The sequence below is a fragment of the Hyposmocoma kahamanoa genome, unplaced genomic scaffold (assembly GCF_003589595.1).
Source record: "Hyposmocoma kahamanoa isolate Upper Pololo Valley unplaced genomic scaffold, ASM358959v1 277, whole genome shotgun sequence".
Taxonomy (NCBI): domain Eukaryota; kingdom Metazoa; phylum Arthropoda; class Insecta; order Lepidoptera; family Cosmopterigidae; genus Hyposmocoma; species Hyposmocoma kahamanoa.
The window spans coordinates 244224-264372 of NW_020653774.1; the positions used below are offsets into that span (position 1 = coordinate 244224).

At 43.8% G+C, this 20149-nt stretch overlaps 1 protein-coding gene across 1 annotated transcript; it reads right to left on the reverse strand.

Moving 5' to 3' along the window:
* Window positions 1–7703: 7703 nt before the first annotated feature.
* On the reverse strand, window positions 7704–17686 carry LOC113229084 (beta-1,4-N-acetylgalactosaminyltransferase bre-4-like). The gene is made up of 3 exons (XM_026462578.1): window positions 17198–17686; window positions 8700–9056; window positions 7704–8119 (listed from the first exon to the last, which is right to left on the reverse strand). The coding sequence occupies exons 1-3, from the start codon at window positions 17647–17649 to the stop codon at window positions 7813–7815; spliced, it is 1116 nt and encodes a 371-aa protein (XP_026318363.1). The 5' UTR covers window positions 17650–17686; the 3' UTR covers window positions 7704–7812.
* Between the last annotated feature and the right edge of the window lie 2463 nt (window positions 17687–20149).

Sequence of the window (20149 nt, forward strand, 5' to 3'; positions counted from 1 at the left end):
AATATTGTTTATGTAAGTGGCCAATTCCGGAAATTTATAGTGCGCCCTATGTATAACGCCACCTAGCCGTCGAAATGGGTCCATCTGTCGACTCTATACCTATATTGCTAACACTAGACGACTTCGGAAATAACAAAAAAGAAGCTGGTGCGAGAGACTGTAGGTTTTCCGTACTCTCCGTAATTATAAGTGAGCGGTCGTGAATTTATAATTGCCTATACCTCGCAAAGATCGGTTTGCATTTCATTAAAGGTCAAAGTGGCTTTGCCCAGTATTCGTCTTAAAATTTCCTTTACAGTACGAACCATACGTTCCCAAAATCCTTCCCACCATGGCGCTGCGGGTGGACTAAATCGCCATTCAATTTTCTCTACTCCTTCGCAATTCTTTTCCAGTCGAGACATTCGAAGACATTATTAGCACTTTGAAAACTCGTTCCAATATCACTATAAATTGCTCGTTCTTCTCAGGGAGGTCAGCGTAGTGAACGAGCATTAGCTTAAATGTGACGTTTTCAAGTGTAAATTTATGTTACCTATGGAATAAATAATCTTTGACTTTGACTTTGACTTTGACTTCGACTTTGACTTTGAACTGTACCTCTCTTATCTACAAATTTTCTTAGTGCTAACATAAACGCTTCGGTAGATAATGATGAACACAGTTCTAAGTGTACGGCACAATACATTGCACAGGTAAACAGAGCTATACAACATTTTTCGCCCGAACGCAATAGCAAAGGACCTGCGAATCAACCCCGGTTACTTCAAAAGGACTACCAACTTACGCGATCTGCTGGTAAAGGGGGAACAGTAGCATTGCATGGTTCGGCACGGTTCAATGCTACAAATTATACAGTTATTTATAACACGTTTATAAGCGTTCTACATCCTAAAATCCAATAATGCTCTCGAAGCTTAGCTATCAATGTTTGAGAACATGCTTTAATTGGCATAATACAACAACACAAAAAACAGTTTTCATACAAATAATTATTTGACATATAATTACGACTAAAATTAAAGTAATCATACAAAGTAGATAGTCTGGTATGGTCAGTGTTGCAGCGTCATGCCAACACGGGACTTAACTCAGCATGTGCTGCAGTAACGTAACATACCACAGCCCTGGTTTTCAGTAAGTCCGTAGAGCTCAACGCCAGCAATAAACAGAAAATAAAAATATGTAAATACTGCTACATATTAAATTGACTATTATTATAAATTATAATTCATACGTAAATGAACATATATAAAAGCAAGGTAAGACAAATAATGATAATATCAAAATTCTTACATACTAAAACCCAAATATAATGCGACTATAGGGTTATACTTCGTCAGCGATTTTTTTACCTCGAAAATGCAGGAACAACACGGCCGCCAGCGGGCAAATCGGCCCGATGTGATGTTAATAGCTTTTTAATTTTAATTTTAAAAGAGTAGACCGATTTTGAAGTTAACTTTCTGGCAAGGTACTCCGGTTGACCTTGTTTTTTTTTTTTTTTTTGCGTGGGGAAATCCTCCAAGGATACCTCTCCGCCGCGGGGGCAGCGGGAGGTTATGCCGGACTCCTACCGGCTAAAACCCCACGGTGGCCTTCTCGGGTGCTCTAGTGGGAAGGATCCGGGATCGACTTTGCGCACCGGAACCCCCCCAGCACCTAGGAGGAGCTACGTCCTCCCCTCCTCTCCTCACGACGAAGCGGGCCACACCGCCCCGTCGTGCTCCTCGCGGCTGCCTAACTTACTGGTGAACGGAGCCCCCGCTCCGATCGCCCGCAGCCGCGAAGGTACGCCGCCGCCGAGCGGGATCGGCCCTCTCCCGATCACGCTCGGCGACCTCCTTCTGAAGCATCACCGCTTCACAGAAGGAGACCACTGCCTCATGGGACTCTTGATCCGCCAACATAGCCGCTACTATGCCTGGCGGAGAGAGATCTCGCCCGATCCGGGCAACCAGGATGTTCCGCTCGGAGGCCCATGCGGGGCACTCCTCCAGCGTGTGCTGGGCGGAATCCTGGTCCCTCCCAAAGTGGTGGCACTGCGTCGTCGACTCGCGTCCGATCCGATTCAGATACTCACCGAAGCATCCGTGCCCGGTGAGTATCTGTGTCAGTCGGAACGTGGTGACGCACTTTCGCTGGCTCAACCAGACTTCGAGGTTGGGCAGGATCGCGCCGAAGGCGCGCTGGCGCGAGATCCACGGCTGTTCTAGCCTCTCGCGCCACTTCTCGAACGCCCGTCGGCGCTCCTGCCACCGCAATTCCGGCGGCGCAGCTTCTTCCGCCTGGCGGAGGTGCGTGTAAATACGCGCGTCCATCTCCGCAGAATGTCCAGCGGGGGAAACCGCGCCAGGACAGTCGCCGCGTCAAAGGATACGGTGCGGTATCCTCGTGTGATCCTTATGGCCATGCGGCGCTGCACGCCATTGAGCATGGCTCTGCAACGCCGGACGCCCGTCAGTCGGTGTGACCAGACGGGTGCCCCATACAGGGCCACGGATCACACCACCCTACCGTATAAACGGCGAACTCCCTCCGAAGGGTCCCCCAGGTTGGGCAGCAACCGGTGCAATGCACCCGCCACCCTATCAATCCGGGGTACCAGGCGCCGGAAGTGCTCCTCGAAATCCCAGCGACCGTCCAAGATGAGGCCCAAGTATTTTAAGTACTGCCCCACCTGGACGTCGACGTCACCAACGCGAATCGAGAAGCTGGGCGGTTCCCTCCCTCGCGGGAGTTTGTGGAACCACAGCGCCTCAGTTTTCTGAGGCACTACTCGCAAACCCAGCTCCTTGATTTTTTCGACGACGCGAGAAACGCCGAGCTCAGCGAGCCGGATGGTCCTCTCGAAGTCCTCCCCTCCGGCGAGCACCAGGGTGTCATCGGCATAACACACCAGATGCACGCCCGGGGGGAGTGCGACCCTCAAGACAGCATCGTATGCTAGGTTCCAAAGGAGTGGTCCAAGGACAGACCCCTGCGGAACCCCACACACGACCTCTCTGCGATGGCTTGCGCCGTCCCGACCCGGGTACGTAATGTACCTGTCGCATAGGTAGGACCTGACAACTCGCTTCAGGTACGGAGGCACTCGATGATACCCGAGCGCTTCCTTAACGGTCCACCAGGGCAAGGAGTTGAAGGCGTTGACGATATCTAGGCTTACCGCCAACGTCACTCAGCCCTGGGACAGTACCTGCGTCGACAGTGTACGAACGTGAAGGATCGCGTCCACTGTCGACCGCGCCTGCCGGAAGCCGTACTGGTCTTCCGACAGGTCAGGCCCTACTCGCGACAGATGCCCGCTGAGCCGCTCGGCAAGTGTTCTTTCAAACAACTTGCCGGCCTCGTCCAGCAGGCATATGGGTCGGTATGCAGAGGGAGAGTCTGCGGGTTGACCTTCCTTCTGTATAAGGACCATCCTCGCCGACTTCCAGCCGGACGGGAACACACCGCTCCGGAGACAGCTGGTGAACAGCCGTCTCATGTGGTTCCCCAGTCCGGCGTGGAGAGCCAACACCCACGCCCTGCCCGGGACACCATCCGGGCCAGGCGCAGTGTTCCGAGCACCGAGACGCCTCACGGCTCGATCCAGCTCCTCGTCTGTTATGCCGAGATCGTCAGACCAAGTGTCCTCCTCCGTCACCGATACTTGTCCCGATGATCCCGGGGCAGGACTGCTCTCGACCCTAGGGAAGAGGGTGACCACAACCCTCTCCACGAACGCAGGGTCGAGGCTTGTCGTCAACGGAGGGACCCATGGTCGGAGCTTGCCCATAACCATTTTGTATGGCCGCCCCCATGGATCCCTCTGCAGTCCCTCGAGGAGCTCGCCCCAGGATCGAGCCCTGGCATCTTTTACTGCGAGGCTTAGCGCCCTCGCAGCGTCCCGGTACTCCGCATAGGCTCCCTCTCTCTCGTCGACGGTGGCTCGCCGCCTTCTACGGGCCCTTTTCCACTGGCGTCGGGCGCGCAGACAGACCTCAGTCAGCTGCGCTAACTCCTCCGACCACCAGTGCTGGGCCCGCTGCTCGGTGCGTGCAACTCGGGGCATCGAGACATCACAAATGGACGTCATCATGTCCCCGAGCCGCATCGCTTCCCTTTCCGGATCGAGCGAGATCTCAACGTCGGAACCTTCCGACCAAGACGCGGCGATGGCTGCAGCCGCGAGCAGATCTCTGTCGAGCCGCTTGAGGGACCATCGTCGCGGTGGGCCGCCGTGTTGGCGACGGGAACTGGCAGGACGGCGGAATACCACGTCGAATACGATGTGGTGGTGGTCAGATAGCGTGACCACCTCTTCTGCCACCCGCCAGCCAGACACCACGTGCGCCGCTGAAGGAGTCTCCCACGATAGATCGATGAGCGACTCGCCCTGCCACCGCACGCAGGTACTCCGGTTGACCTGTCTTAACCACACCGAATAAGAGGCAAGCCAAGTGTTGCTCTCGGCGGGGAGACATTTCAAGGCTACCCGTAATATATGGCGTGACATGGGCACGCTTAGGTATGTCAAAACAGAATCTTGCGCACGTTCCACTCGGACACCGTTTACAATAATTTTGGGATCATCCACTGATATTTTCGCAACTTGATGTTTCGAATCGAGAATCATGAATTCAGTTTTAGTCGCATTCAACAGCAAACTATGTCTTCCAGACCACTCAGCTAGCCGCCTCATGTCCTCATTTATCTTGGACACAGCAGAACAGACATCATTGGGTTTAAAAGAGAGGTATAACTGCGTGTCATCTGCATACACATGATTGGAGCAGTACTTAATTGTTTCTATCAAGTCTGCTGCGTACAAGACAAAGAGGATCGGACCCAACACAGATCCCTGCGGTACTCCACGTACAACACTTGTGGGTTTAGAAATGCCACTTGTACCATCACAGTTTATTTATTATTTATTTATTTATTCACTCTCACATAAGTAAGATTGTACATTATAATTATATGTTAAACAAGACTTAATAATGACTAAAGTTAGCTACCTTAAGCGAGAGTCTGGAGTTCGTACTAGGTAACTAGACCTGTGTTACAAATCTCACAGTAGGGTATAATTGGGGATCCAGCGAACTGCGTGATGTAGGATCCCTAATTATCCCATCGCATTTCTGTAGGACAATTGCAATGATTGAAAGAAACCGTTCTGATCCCATCTCGCTTCGCTTGAACTGCGTCATGTAAGTTATATAGGGTGGCCGCAGTGGAGATGAAGTAAAGACGACAAAATATGATGAATAACTATATTAAATTTCCACAAAGGTATTTCTTAAACTAAATAATTTTGAGAACGTCCGAAGTTAGGTACGTTATGTCTATAATTGCTTATACAAAAAACATCATAACCACAGGAATTTTGTCTACGTCTGATGTTAGGAACGTTGGGCCGAAAAGTGTCTCATAATTATAATTAAAATGACGAGTTTGGCATCGGTCACGTTGCAATGCACGGGGCGCGCGTTCCGGGGTGCGCAAATGCAAGTGCATTGATCTGACGTTTTCGGTATGTGTGTTATGTGCAAATCTGGATACATAACATCTTCCTGCGGAAGATGAGCGACTATTAGCCAATGTCTAATGCAAATGTGCTCTGCGTTTTTCTATATCGATGTCAGCTTGTGTAAATGACTCGCATTTCGACGCGGAGTTACGATTTTCTAATTTGTGAGCCATTCTGCGGCGTATGAATTAATAGGTAGCGACCAGTGCAAACGTACTCAATAGTGCAATCGTTTACATAGGAATCTTCGTATGATAATCGAAGCGTTGTCAGTTTCTACTGTAATTGGATCGTGTATTGTCAATTGCTTTTGAATATTTTGTAAATTCGAAGTTCGATGGTGGTCAAATTAAAGTTCACTAGGTTGTGTTTCTCGGTGAGTTTTGGTCATGGAATGTTAATTAGTTGAATGGGTGAACGTATCGTGCTTCAATATTTATTATGGTGAACTCTGGAGCCTTTACTTTGCAGTTAATAGGATGTATGCGAGAAAGATTCTTTCAAGTAGTTGGTGTTTCTCTTGGCTACATAGGAGCTGAACATTGGTTGGTCTTGGAAAAGATATAGTGTAGTTTTGGCTATCCAGTTCTGTCAAGGCTTCCTTTGAAAGAGTAACTAGGCGTGGTTGTACATGTTGGATGCCATAAAAGGGTAAGTAGGCAGGATAATTTCGTTATTGTTATTAGGAATAGGATTTAGTTTGTATAAGTCAAAAGAGTTTATGTAAATAATTGGAAATTGGAGAACAATGACTATTCTTTTGTTAACAAAGTAAGTACCTAAACGAATAATATCATAACAATTTCTAATGTCTAAATTAATTATTTCTCCAAACTGATAATACGTTTTCAAAGTAACAATGAGACTTTGTAACTGTTTAACTGAGAGTACAGAATGATGCATGGACTTAGTACGGCTGAAAGCTAGAATATTTTCAAGTCTAAATAGTTCACTAGCTAGATCTTGCACTTTTTCACCTAAAACAATGAAAAATTGAGCAAGTTGAGCATATCTGGTACTTCGCTCGTTAACTGAATCCGTCAAGTTAATGACGTTTGAAAGAGCTTTTTGTAACTTTTCTTGATTATTTTTTAGATTTATGAAAACTCTGGTGTTCTGTGTGTTCATTTCATTAAACAACGTTATATGTTTGGTAAAGGCATCAGAAATGCTTTTTTCATTTTTATTCAAAATTTTAAGGCTTGTTCAAATCGAAGGGAATCGTTATGATCAAGGTTACCTGTAATTTCTTTAATTATAGCACCTAAAGGGTTCAGTAAGCCTCTCTTAACGCGGCTAGGTAAAAATGTGTCTACTTGGGCAATCACCTAATCTATTTTGTAGTTCGGTTTTATAATATTTTGAACCTCCACTTTTATTTGGTGTAACATTTGCTACGTCGTCGTAGTGGTAACTGATGGTGAAATTGCTTCCGTGTTATCGTCATCTTCCTCATCTGGTATTTCCTCCTCCTTCCTCATTTTTCCTCATTGATTTGGCCGCACCTCTGCAGGTGTTGCATTGCCAGTCAACAGAGTCGGTTGAAGATAGTGAGGTTAGTTGTTCGATAGATAATGACACACACGTTGGTTGGAACCACTTAACACACTTTCCACATTGCAATCCAGGCGACTTTTTGTTTATAACTTTTGAACATTTAGCACACTTAGCAATTTTTTTTTAACTTTTTTTTTAACTGCCTCCGTGGCCGAACGGTTACCATGCCGGACTGCCACGCAGAGGTCCCAGGTTCGATTCCCGGGCCGGGCGAAATATTTGTATGACCTACATTTATTTCTCTCGTGAGTTTGGGTGTAATTTGTGGTTGTGTATTTGTGTGTCCATGGCACCCGCGACACAGGGTTTCCCTAGTGCGGGGCTATGTTGAGTGTGTGCGTTATTATTGAGTGTGTGCGTTATTTTTTTAAGAAAAATGGAGGGTAAATATCTCAGCCGAATTAATGAACACGCACGGTTTAGAGCAACGTCCGGCTTATCGCACTGCGCGCAAGCGAATAAGGGAGATGTTATGAAATTTTCAACACCAAAAAATGTAGCTATATCTAGGAAGATCAACACGAGAGACACAGAACGCTTCTCGCGGCTTGCTGAAGCAAGGGAAACGTCGAGTCTGCGGCTCCAATCAAGACTCGGCCCATTAAACTATAACTCGCACCCGCCGTCGCGCACTTTTCGCGATTTATGTAACTTTGGCAGCAAACTCTACTTATAAAAAATATAACGAAGGTGTATTAAAAAGAATATTCTTTTATTCCGTCCACCACGCCGTTTCCCTCCTACGAGCGAACGCCCACCAGCGTGAAGAGGCGGTAGGCGCGCAGGCGCGGGGGCGCGCGCCGCCGCAACTCGTCGAGGCCGTCGGGGCCGTCGAGGCCGTCGGGGCCGCCGAGCCCGCCGAGGCCGCGGAGTCGGCGGAGGCCGCGGAGGCCGCCGAGACCGCCAAGACCGCCGAGGCCCACGAGGCCGCCTAGGCCGCCGAGGCCCGCCCGGCGCCGGTTCTCGCTCAGCACGCGGGCCCGCGCCGCGTTCGGCGCCTCGGGAGCATGCGCGAGCATGGCGTAGCGCGACAGTTCCGGTTCCAATCTGAACGAGAAGGAAGAGAAAATGTTCACTCGGTTTATGATTTAACACGACATGAGACTTATTAATAGAGTAAGTCGACTAATAGAACAAAAAAAAACTGTATGTAACGAAAATAGCACAATAGAGTGGTATGTGATGTGATGTGTTAGTGAGGAATTGTCTCAATGTCGTCGCGTTGGAAGTACTTCAAGTACTACGGGACGGTGATTTTCATTGGACCCGGTAAAAGCGTACACTCGGCAAGGAATACAGCAGACGTATTTACTGAATAGGTACCGCGTCATGCGCAATAAATTACAATATGATTGATTTGAAATTAACTTCACAAAATTACACATTTGATAACATTGTAAATATAAAGCTAGATAGATATATTTTCATTCGGATAATTGAAAGGCTTGAATAACAATTAGGTAAAATTAACAACTAGGTAATACTTATACGAGTAATAAATGGACCTGGCGCATCAACAGTTATGATAGATATTTTTGGAGGTTTAACGAATGCTGATAACTTCACTCCGAAGTAACTAATCCGCGATATGTTCGAACAAGGAAGTAAGTCAAATATAGGTAGTAACCTGAGTACGTGTAGGCCGTTATCTTTGATCTTATTATAGAAATCGTCGTCTTCGCCGCCCCAGCCCTCGAAACGGTTGGAGAAGCCGTTGAGCTGATCGTAGTGGTCGGTGCGCACGGCGAGCACTCCGCCGACCAGGGTGTCGTAAGTGAGCACGAAGCGGAACTTGTCGAGCCTGGCGCTCATGTGCCGTGGTTGGCTGAGGCAGGCGTATAGGTTGGCGGCGTCAAGCGGCAGCAAATCCACGTCGTGCAACACCAAGCACGGGAACCCGTCGGCCATGGCCTGCAGTGCGCCCATGTTATGCAACAAAGCCCTGTTGAACGGCTTCTCGTCCTCTTGCTCGACTATGTATATTCTATAAACGACAAGTTACATGCGAAGATGGTTATAGGTATCGAAGTTATATTTTAAGCGATATTTACTTACTACATTTCAGGGGCTTTTTCGAGGCGAGAGTGAACAGGCATTAGTTAGGTGAGCATGCTTCATCGTCACTTTCCATCAGGTGAGATGGAAGTCAACGCGCACTTATAACAAAAAATTAATTTCGATAAACGGCGACTAAAGTAACTAGGTGAGTATTGGCATAATTGTGCTTTATTGCTGTAGATTAACTGAGGAGTATAGTACTGAGAAGTAGGTGTTCAAGGCTCTGCAGCTTCGCCTTCACCAGTCTTGAGTCACCTATAAATCTCTTGGCACGGTTGTTAATTGAATCCAAGGTGGCCAGTTGGTATACAGCAGAGCCATCCCAAAGGTGACAGCAGTACTCTATGCGCGTCCGGACCTGTGCTTGGTACAGCTGGAGCAACTGTCCCTGTGTAAAGTAAAGCCTCACTTTGGAAAGGATGCCAAGCTTCCTTGCTGCATTTTTGGCCATGGATTCAATGTATCTGCCGAAGTTCAAATTGGACGACAGGTCCATTCCAAGTAGCTGGAGACGGTCGGCTATCGGTATGGATACATCACCAAAAGGTGGAGTCAGCTCAAAGGGACTCCGTTTTGTGGAGAATAGACTGGAATAGACACGTTTGAGTTTTGGTAGCGTAAATTTTACAAGATTGGCATCGCCACAATCGGAGACTGTCTTGAATCAAATCCAAACTGCTAAAAATAGACTCTCGAAAAGACTGGATTTCCTCTCCACTGACCCTTGCATCGGTAAATTACCTATCTACAGCTGTGCTGTAATCAGCATACGCAAAAGTGCCTGGAATTAAAATATCATTGATATTCAGCAGAAAGAGAGTTGCAGACAGTACGGAACCCTGAGGAAATTCTAAGACTACTTGAATCGAACGTTCGCTCAAGAAATCTGAGACCCAATTGCAACGGTTAGTGGGAAGCCCATAAGAGGGAAGCTTACTTAAAAGGCTTGCGTGCCAGACCCTGTCAAAGGCTTTAGAAATGTCTAAAGACATAGCAAGTGCTTCGCCTTGCTTTTCTATACGTATTTGCTTGCTTTTCGATACTTGCTTTTCTATTTTCTAACGTTTTATTCAATTAAAATTATTTGTGTAAACAAAAAAAACTATTTTTAAAAAAAGTGTCCTGAGACCCACCTCGTAATAGTGATGTCAGAAGTGGGATCTTCAGGCAAAATTTTGACTATTTAATGTGTGCACAAATATAATAATAAACTCGCTGTGTCCAACCGTCCGCCTAACTCAAAGTGGTTACACGTCGCGTCAAAATCGAAAGAACTCATCCTCGTTCAGACTCGCTAAACAAACTTAGTGCGCGACTCCTGTGTTCATCTGTTCAAGTGTGTGATGCGCAATAAATATAATTTCGCTGATCTGCCGCTGTGTCCTGTATCTCGCTGTATCCCGTTCTACTCATACTGTGCTCCTGAGATATCTCGCTGTATCCCGGACAACATCCGTCCACTACTTACGAAGACTCCATGCTGCCCAACGCGCCGCTGCTACGTCCCGTTCCTGATAATATGAAGCTGCTGGTGCTCCTGTAAGTCAAAATATTTTATCACTTTGTTGTTGCCATTCAGTATACTATCCGTACTTACTTACCTTAATCACCAAACGTTTCCTGACGTTAGGGCTTAGAAACATATGCACTGTCTCTTTTTCTTTCTTCTCTCTCCTCCTCTCTCGAGACCTGAAACAAACCTCTATACAAAATGCCTGATACAAAAGAAACGACGGAATTCCCAATTAGCGTATTATGCAGTTTTATTAACGATTACAGAGGAGAGCGTGATGCTCTCCCCGCGTTTTTTATAAACTGTCACAATGCCGTAAAGCTGGCCACAACAATACAAAAAAGCCTTTTACTGAAATACATTATATATCCCGTTTAGAAGGCAAAGAACAAATAGTCTGTTCAAATAGAGTTTTTGATGACTTCAAAGACTTTGGTGAAACTAAACACTATAATCACTTATTGTTACAACTCCAATCATGTAAACAACAATCAAGTGAGTCCGTAGCCCAGTACTCCTTGAGAGTTGAAAAGTGTTTGACCTCCAGTCTGAGATTCATAACTCCAATTCCTTCAAAAAGAACCTTCCGGGTAGATTAGCCACGGCGGAAGATCTGGCTCTATACACCTTTTCTTTAGTGTTAAAACCGACCCTTAGCACTTTTGTCCGGTCTCAGTGCCCCAAAACCCTTAACGGGGCTGTAAATATCGCTATGGAAGAAGAAAAGATACAAAACTTATAGTCGAAGAGTAATGCAGCTTTTACTTCTAAATCTTGTAAATTTTGTAACAAAAGCGGACACACAGAATCCGAATGTTATCACAAAAATAAGCCGACTAAACCTGTTATCTTTCCATCTACCTCACGAGGCCCGGCTGCCCAACCTATCGTATGCCGATATTGTAAAAATATTGGCCACGACATTTTCCAATGTCGAAACCGACAACAATTTCAACAATAACGGCAACACCAGATCGTCAACATATACAACCAACAAAAGTACCTGAACTACGCTCCGGTTACACATTGTAACGAGACTGATGATGATTCCCACGAAGACGACAGCGAGAACGCAAAAAACTAAGTAAGCGTTTCCCGTATATGTGCCGACGGAAACATGATGCGCAAGGCACAGTTACTAAGTCCTTTTTTGCAAAGTCAAACGATTCTAAGTCACTTACTTACTCGCAGTGCTAAAAAACTGTCAAAATCGAAATGTCACTGGTTCCACTGTATCCACTATTCCTACTAGCTCCACCGCATCCAATACTAAATCCTCTGTATCTTGTGCCAAATCCACTGTATCTAATACTAAATTCACTGTCTCTGCCAGCCCCACTGATCTAATGCCAATCCCGCCGTCTCTACTAGCCGCATAGAATATTTGCCCAAACTTAATGCTAACAAGACGCAACGCACTCCGCTGGCTCTTCTAACTTAAGCCAAAAATTCACTGCTTTCAACAAAAAACCTATAAATTCCAAGTCCGATGATAATGACGTTCTAAATCATAACAACACTACCAACCACCCCAGGCAAAACCGAGTTAAACGATTATTTTCTAGTTGAGTCCTAAACATATTCTACCATTTTCGAAGTCTCCCAAAGCTCTAAATCCCCTCTCCCGCAAATTGAGGTCGAAGTGTCTCACGCTGACAACCCAATTCGTCTGTTAATTGACACTGGAAGCGTTATCCGCATCATTAAAAAATCTAGCCTTGCTAAATGCAAGCCTTGCTAGCTCGAAAAACACATTGTAAAATTCAAAGGGATTAATGACGTAGATTCGTATGCTGAGACGCAAGGAAAGTCCGTTCTAGTCTTAAAAACAATGAATGATACTTCAATTCCCTTCTATTTCCACGTAGTAGAAGACGTAAATTTAGACTATGACGGAATACTCGGATCAGACTTTCTTTCAGCTCATAAAGCCTCAACTCAATATTCCTGACTACGCGCTACGCTTAATGATAACCCTAACGAATACTTCGAACTAAAACCCCCTAAATTAAATTTTGTCATCCCCCTAGATGCGAAATGCTCATTGAATGTGCTGTTACTAATCCCGAGATAAAAGAAGGCATCATTTTAAAAACTAAATTAGAAAATTATCCAAAATTGTTTTTTTCCAAATGTCTAGTCCAAGTAAAATCAAACAATAATATCAATGTGTCAGTTTTAAATAGTTCCGACAACGAAGTAACGCTGACTGACGTTAAGTTCATCATAGAGCCAGTCTCGTTCATTTTAGAAAAGGAAGTAGATCCCTCTGAGTCAACTGAACTCTACAAATATGTTAATACTAATTTCGACCACACTCGTGGCCAATTAAACCGTGAAACTAGAGTACAAAATGCCATTAGATGCGAATATTTAAATGATGAGGAAGTATCACTACTCCGAAATCTCTGTAATCAGTTCCAAGACATCTTTTTCCTAGAAGGAGACCACCTCACAAGTACTAAAACTTTATGTCACGAAATCCGAACGACTTCTGAAAACCCTATCCACGTGAAAAGTTACCGCTACCCCGAGCGTCACAAAGAAGTAGTGGACCACCAAATAAAAAATATCCTCGACCAAAAAATAATTCGTCCTTCTAAGTCCCCGTGGTCGGTACCTATATTCCATAGTTCCAAAAAAGGTAGACGCCTCAGGCAAACCTAAGTGGCGTTTAGTTATAGACTATCGCCGCCTTAACGACAACACTATAGGTGACGCCTACCCTATTCCAATAATCACAGACATGCTAGACCAATTAGGCCACAGTAAATACTTCTTTACCCTTGACCTAGCGTCTTCCTTTCACCAAATCGAAATGAAAACTGAAACCGACGCTGAAAAAACAGCCTTTCATGTTCCTTCGGGGCACTATGAGTTCAATTGAATGCCTTTTAGTTTAAAAAACTCATCTTCAACCTTTTAAAGGTTAATAAATGTTGTCGTATCCGGTCTCCAGGGTCTTCATTGTTTTACTTACATGGACGATGTAGTCGCTTTCAGTCACGACCTTCATTCACATATCGATATTTTCAAAACTCCGAGAACATAATCTCAAACTCCCACCGGACAAGTGCGAGTTTCTCCACAGAGAAGTTCAGTACCTAGGACATGTCATTTCCGATAAGGGCGTGAAACCGGACCCTAAAAAGATAGAATGCGTAACCAGATTGCCTACACCTAATTGCCCAAAAGATATAAAATAATTTCTAGGCCTTGTAGGGTGTTACAGGCGTTTCATCCCCAATTTTTGTCATTTATCTAAACCACTTACTATCCTTCTAAAAAAGATACAAAATTTCACTGGGGCAACCCCCAACAACAAGCCTTCGAAACATTGAAAAACCTAATTACTACCGCACCGATCTTACAATATCCTAACTTCACAAAAGCCTTTTATTCTAATCACTGACGCCTCAAATTACGCTGTATCTGCCATTATCTCTCAGGGCGAAATAGGTAAAGATCTGCCAATCGCCTTTGCTTCCCACACTCTAAATAAGGTCGAGGGAAATTACTCCACGACCGAAAAAGAATGTTTAGCCATACTGTTGTTGCGGCACAAAGTATTTAGACCATATCTTTACGGCCATAAACTCACTATCGTCACAGACCACAAACCTCTTTAGTGGTTATTTAACTGCAAAGATCCCAGTTCTCGACTCATTCGCTGGAGGTTAAAACTCGAAGATTACGATTACCTACACTACACTACAATACAAAAAAGGAAAAATGAATTGCAACGCCGACTTATTGTCTCGAAACCCAATCCAGACGATCGATGAAAGTACCGACCAGCCGACTACGTCAGACACCTACGACAAATATTTACAAACAAGTCGACAAACCAATGTAGTATATGACACTGTTATCAAAGAGCACTACGAATCCCTCCTTAGATCTAAATGTAAACTAATAGTATACCCGTCAGCCATTGATTTAGATGATTCTGTACCTTACTGATCCGAGATAATACAACTGTCAAATAGCAGCCCTGATATTTGCACCATCGAAAGAGAGCTGAACACGTTTTACTCCACTAGTAATGATAAACAAATTTTCACTCACTTTTTCCTTAGAGTCCATCATTACGACGAAATGTCATATAAAAACAAATTCAACATGCTTCGGGATTACAAAGACCAATGGTTAAAATTTTGGTACCAAGACGAAAAGGAATTCGCCATTTCCGATTTTAAAGACCCATTTAATAAGCTATCATACACAAAAATGTATAATATGATCGCGTACACATTTCATAACACCGGTATCAAAGTCAACATATATCGCAACAGTATCCTATTTCCTACTCCGAACGAAGTACAAAAGATCCTAAGGGACAATCATGACTCACGATCAGCCGGTCATCCGGGAACTAATCGCATGCTAAATAGACTTAAATCTATGTACTGATGGAAAAACATGCATCAAGACATAGAAAACTATGTGAAGAATTGCAAGTCCTGTCAGGTTAACAAACCTTTACGCCAAACAAACCGATCCCCAATGATAATTACATCTACAGCTGTTAGACCAAACGAAAAACTATTTTTGGACCTTGTCGGCCCTCTTCCTGAAACAAATATAAATAAGTATAAATTCATTCTCACCTTACAGGACGATCTCACAAGATATTCCCAAGCATACCCTATGCAATCACGCTCCGCAGAAGAAACCGCTCAACTTCTCGTTCACTTTATTTCTCATACAGGAATCCCAAAAGTCATTGTCACTGACCAGGGAACTGACTTTTGTTCTGATGTCTTCAAACAGCTGGAAAGACTCTTTGGAATAAAAAATAACTTCGCTTCCCCACACCATCCTCAGACTTGTGGCGCCCTTCAAAGGAGCCATTCCACCCTTAAGGAGTAGTTAAGGTCTTACGTGGAAGAGAATAACTTCACCTGGGACTTGTATGTCAATACCGCTATGTTCGCCTATAACTCTAATGTTCACAGTACCACAGGTTACTCACCTTTCGAACTTCCGTTATTCGAATATAAACCCCATATCCCTCACAGCGTCGATAACCTGGAAAATAATACTTACACCGACTATATCCGGGCCCTAAATCATCGTCTATACTATAGCAGACAGAAAGCTCTACAAAACATAAATAGATCTAAACGAAAGTCAAAACAATACTACGATTCCCACACTAAACCCATTAGCTATAGAGTAGGTGATATGGTTTATGTACGATATCATCACAAATAAACAAAAATAAAGCGTTGTCCCCAATATGGAAAGGCCCTTTTAAAGTATTAAAACTAAACGGAAACCACACTCTTACCCTGTTAATAAATCGGAATCATATACGTCACCACTACGATGAAGTTAAACCTGCACATTAGACCTATCTCTTGTCTTTGTTACAGGAACTTGATATGCTTAGCGCCTGGCTCCTTTGTAACATCAATTAAAGGCAGTTCCGGATTGTATTTCGATAAACTCTGAGATCTTAAGTTTACGAATGACAAATGGAATATCGTTACTTTTCTTGACACAGGTCATATCCAAGACAAACTCGAAATATTATTTATTAAACTTGAAACCTTCTGCAACAGTCATAGTCCTTTCAAAATACAGCAAGACTGTATCAACGCGTTCGTTTCGTTACGAAGCCAACATTCAACTAATCTCAAGAAGTTTTCATCTATTTCGTACCTACCTAATTTTTAACTCGAAAACGAGTCTGGTGAAACGCGGCCTAATAGACGCAGGTGGCAACTTGTTAAAAACGTTCTTCGGAACCTTAGATTCCGATGACGATATGAAATTTACAAGTGCTATCAATCAGGTACAGTCAGGCGAAAAGACACTCGGAAAGCTTATGAAAGATAACATTCATATTCTTAAGTCCACTATTACGAATTTCAATTCTACCATTAGTAAGCTTAATTATAATGAAAAACTCTTCAATAATAATTTAAAAATACTTAATTAAAGTCTGGGCTACCTAATGAATAGCAACGATAAGATAGAAATTAAAGCCAAACTGAACTTATTACTTAATTAAATCGACAGCATCGTAATGTCTCTCTCCTTCGATATCGATGATATCAATAACATAATTTAATTTAACAAAGTTAACATATTGCATCCGACTGTACTCAGCCCGTAGCAAGTTTTGTCGGAACTAGAGCAAAACAAACACTTCTTACCTAAACACTGCGAATTGCCCATAACTCTAACTACAAATAATGTTCACGATTTAATTGAGATATCTGATATTCTTTCCTTTTATTATATCACTAAATTAGTTGTAGTTCTCAAAATCCCGTTACTTATTCCACAGATATATGATTTATGTCATACTATTTATATACCAGCCGCCTATGATGTCTCGCAACCTGATACCTTTGTACTTATCGCTCCTAGTAACCAGTACTTGGCAATAACGAATGACAGGATGTTTGACTCATTAATAGAAAGTGTGGAAAAATGCAAAGTTGTGTCAAATCAGAGTTACGTGTGTGAATTAACAAACGTACAGTACAGTAACAGAACGACTATATACAGGCTAACTGTTGTTTCAAAGTTGGTTTACTTACTTGTAATGAATGTTTTGCTTACGCAAAAAATTGTGCATGTAAGGCAAGAAGATGTTGCGCTGCTCCTCGCGACTGCGATGCGCGACAATGACCGCCACGCTCACGAGCGGGTTGCACTGCGCTGGGGCGAAACTACCGTTCACTAACCCGTCTAGGGGCAGGTCGTTATAGTTTTGAAACGTAGACACCTCCCAGCTGTTGATGCTCTTCCGGCTCGCCAACACGCGGCTGTAGTCACACTGTGGCTTTGACTTGGACAGCTCTAGTTGAGGATTCACCTTCTTATATAAGTCGTCTAGCACAAAGGCACGTGGGATATGTGGATAGTTGTAAGATCCGCAAAAGAAGAAGTGCAGAAACGTCAGGAGCAGGATTGAGCCGCCGAGACATGCGGAGAACCGCAGGCGCAGCGCGCGCGACACCAGAGCCGCTGCTTTTGCCCTCGCTGCCATAGAACGACCACCAATGTCTGGTTTTAGACGTACGTGTACCTATAACACTAGCATTATTCAAGACACGATTGTCAATGTAAAAATAATTGTATATTATTACCGTTGTATTGCGCGTATCGACATATCTGTACTATATAGGTACTTATCTAATTATCACCAACGCAACGTACAAAATGTTTCGGAATATTAGATTTTCAACAACAAAGCACTACACACGCTATAGAACAAACCATGTACAAACTCATATATGTACTGCATTATGTGCAATGATATAAATAGTTATTATTCCATGATATGAATTGACTAAATTATACAAAATGTAAATAAAAATAAAAATAAAAAAACTTGAATATGAAATTTCTCATGTAAGTGAATTTTGTTATAATTCTTATGAGAAATAAAATATTTCTTAAATCGAAAAAAAAAAAAATATTTCACTTCACTTTTTGAAGGTTGACAAGCTCTAAGGAGTAGACATACTCAATACTCAATATATTTATTGCATATTCAACCATAAATCAAAGAAATCCTGAAAAATAGACGCGATAAATAATTTTTATTTGACTCCGTTAGCTCATACGTTTCTTTTTTTAATACTTGCTACAATCTATATTCAATACCAACAATTATAAAAAAGTATTATTCTTGCCATGTGAGGAATTTCATGAACATATAACCACAGTACACGGTAGCATTAAAATGATAATAGCAGTTGCTGTAGGTATAGTGTCGGTAATTTTTTTTAATTCTAATGTAAGTGTGCATTTGACCTCCATCTCACCTTATGGAAAGTGACGATGAGGTCGACGATGGAGCATGCACACCTAAATAATACCTATTCACTCTCGCCTTGAAAAGGTCCAAGTTATAACGTTCGGGGAACAAGTCTACAGGCAGGGAATTCCACTCCATAGCCGTTCGCCATATAAATGTGGAAGCGTAACGCTTCGTGCGAATCTTTGGAATATCCACAACATAGGGGTGGAATCCAAGTCTACGCCTAGTACCCCGATGATGGAAAGGGTAAGGCGGAATTAAATCGTGTAATTTAATCACACACTCGCTGTGATATATCCTGTAAAATATCGATAAGCAGGAAACTTTACGGCGGCGTTCAAGGCTCTCCAGCTTCTTCGCCTCTACTAATTCCAAGTCACCTATAAGCCTCTTGCCACGCTTGTCAATTGAATCCAAGGTGGTCAGTTGGTATGTAGCAGAGCCATCCCAAAAGTGGCAGCAGTACTCCATACGCGACCGGATTGCTTGATACAGCTGAAGCAACTGTCCCGGTGTGAAGTGACGCTTCACCCTGGAAAGGATGCCAAGCTTACTGCCTGTACTTTTGGCCATGGATTCAATGTAGCTGCCGAATTTCAGATTGGACGACAGGTCCGAGACGGGTCGCTATCGGTTTTACTCCGTTTAGTTGTCACGCCGAAGGTACAGCATCAAGACAATATTCCGTCCTCTCACACAGCTGCGACAATTGCTACGCTCTCCAAAGTACAGAGACCCTCTGGAGGTCCCCGGTGTATATGTGGTTCCCTGTGACTGCGGCAAGTGAGACGGAACGTGGCTACTAGGCTAGCTGAGCATATCCGATCCATGAAGAACCAATATGTCAATGGATCTGCGGTGGCAGACCACTTTCTGAGCTCCGGTGCTGGTCACTACATTCGGTTTGATAAAGCTAAGGTTTTAGCGCGGGAGAAGTATTTTATGCCCCGCAAAATCCGAGAGGGTATTGAAATAAGTAGGCGACCAAATTTTAATAGAGACGGAGGCTGGAGCTTGCCACCGACCTGGAAGCCGTGTCTTCATGGCGCTCGGTATGCAGCTGCAGATGTTAGTGGTAACGACATGGTGAGCTCTGTGTGCTGGACTGTTCCCGACAACAATCCTACGGACAGCAGTAGCGAAGAAGAGTTCCAGGACGCGCTGACGCAACGTATCAGCCTCCCGATTTTCCCACTGCGGACTGCGTCATCGGCGCGCGCGCAGTGCTAGACGTGACGCGGTCGCAAACGTTGCACTCAAGAAGACCCTGAAGAAGACCATCGATTATGGTCGAAACTAGTCGGACCGCTTCCGACTAAAATACTATGCGAGTAAGTCCCGTTACTTTTATATTATAATGTGTGATAACCGTGTTAGTTTTCATAATAAAATAACAAATTATCATAAATAGTTTGTTGTAATTGTGCGTATGTCATCGTATCCTGTACTGTTCGTATTTTTTAAATTGCGTATTATATATACGTCTTGAGGGACTGTAGGTTTCATAAAAAATGACTTACAAGTAGAATAATTACGTGTATTTTTACTTTTTACACTGCAATGTGATTGAACTTCTTCTATAAAGTAATTATTAAATTTTTGAGCTATTATTTTACAATTTGTTACTAATTTTTAGAGCTGATATAGTGTTATGTGGTATTTTTGGCTTACTATTATTTATTTTCCACATAGCTTTGCATCTATTTGTAGCTTTGGAAATATA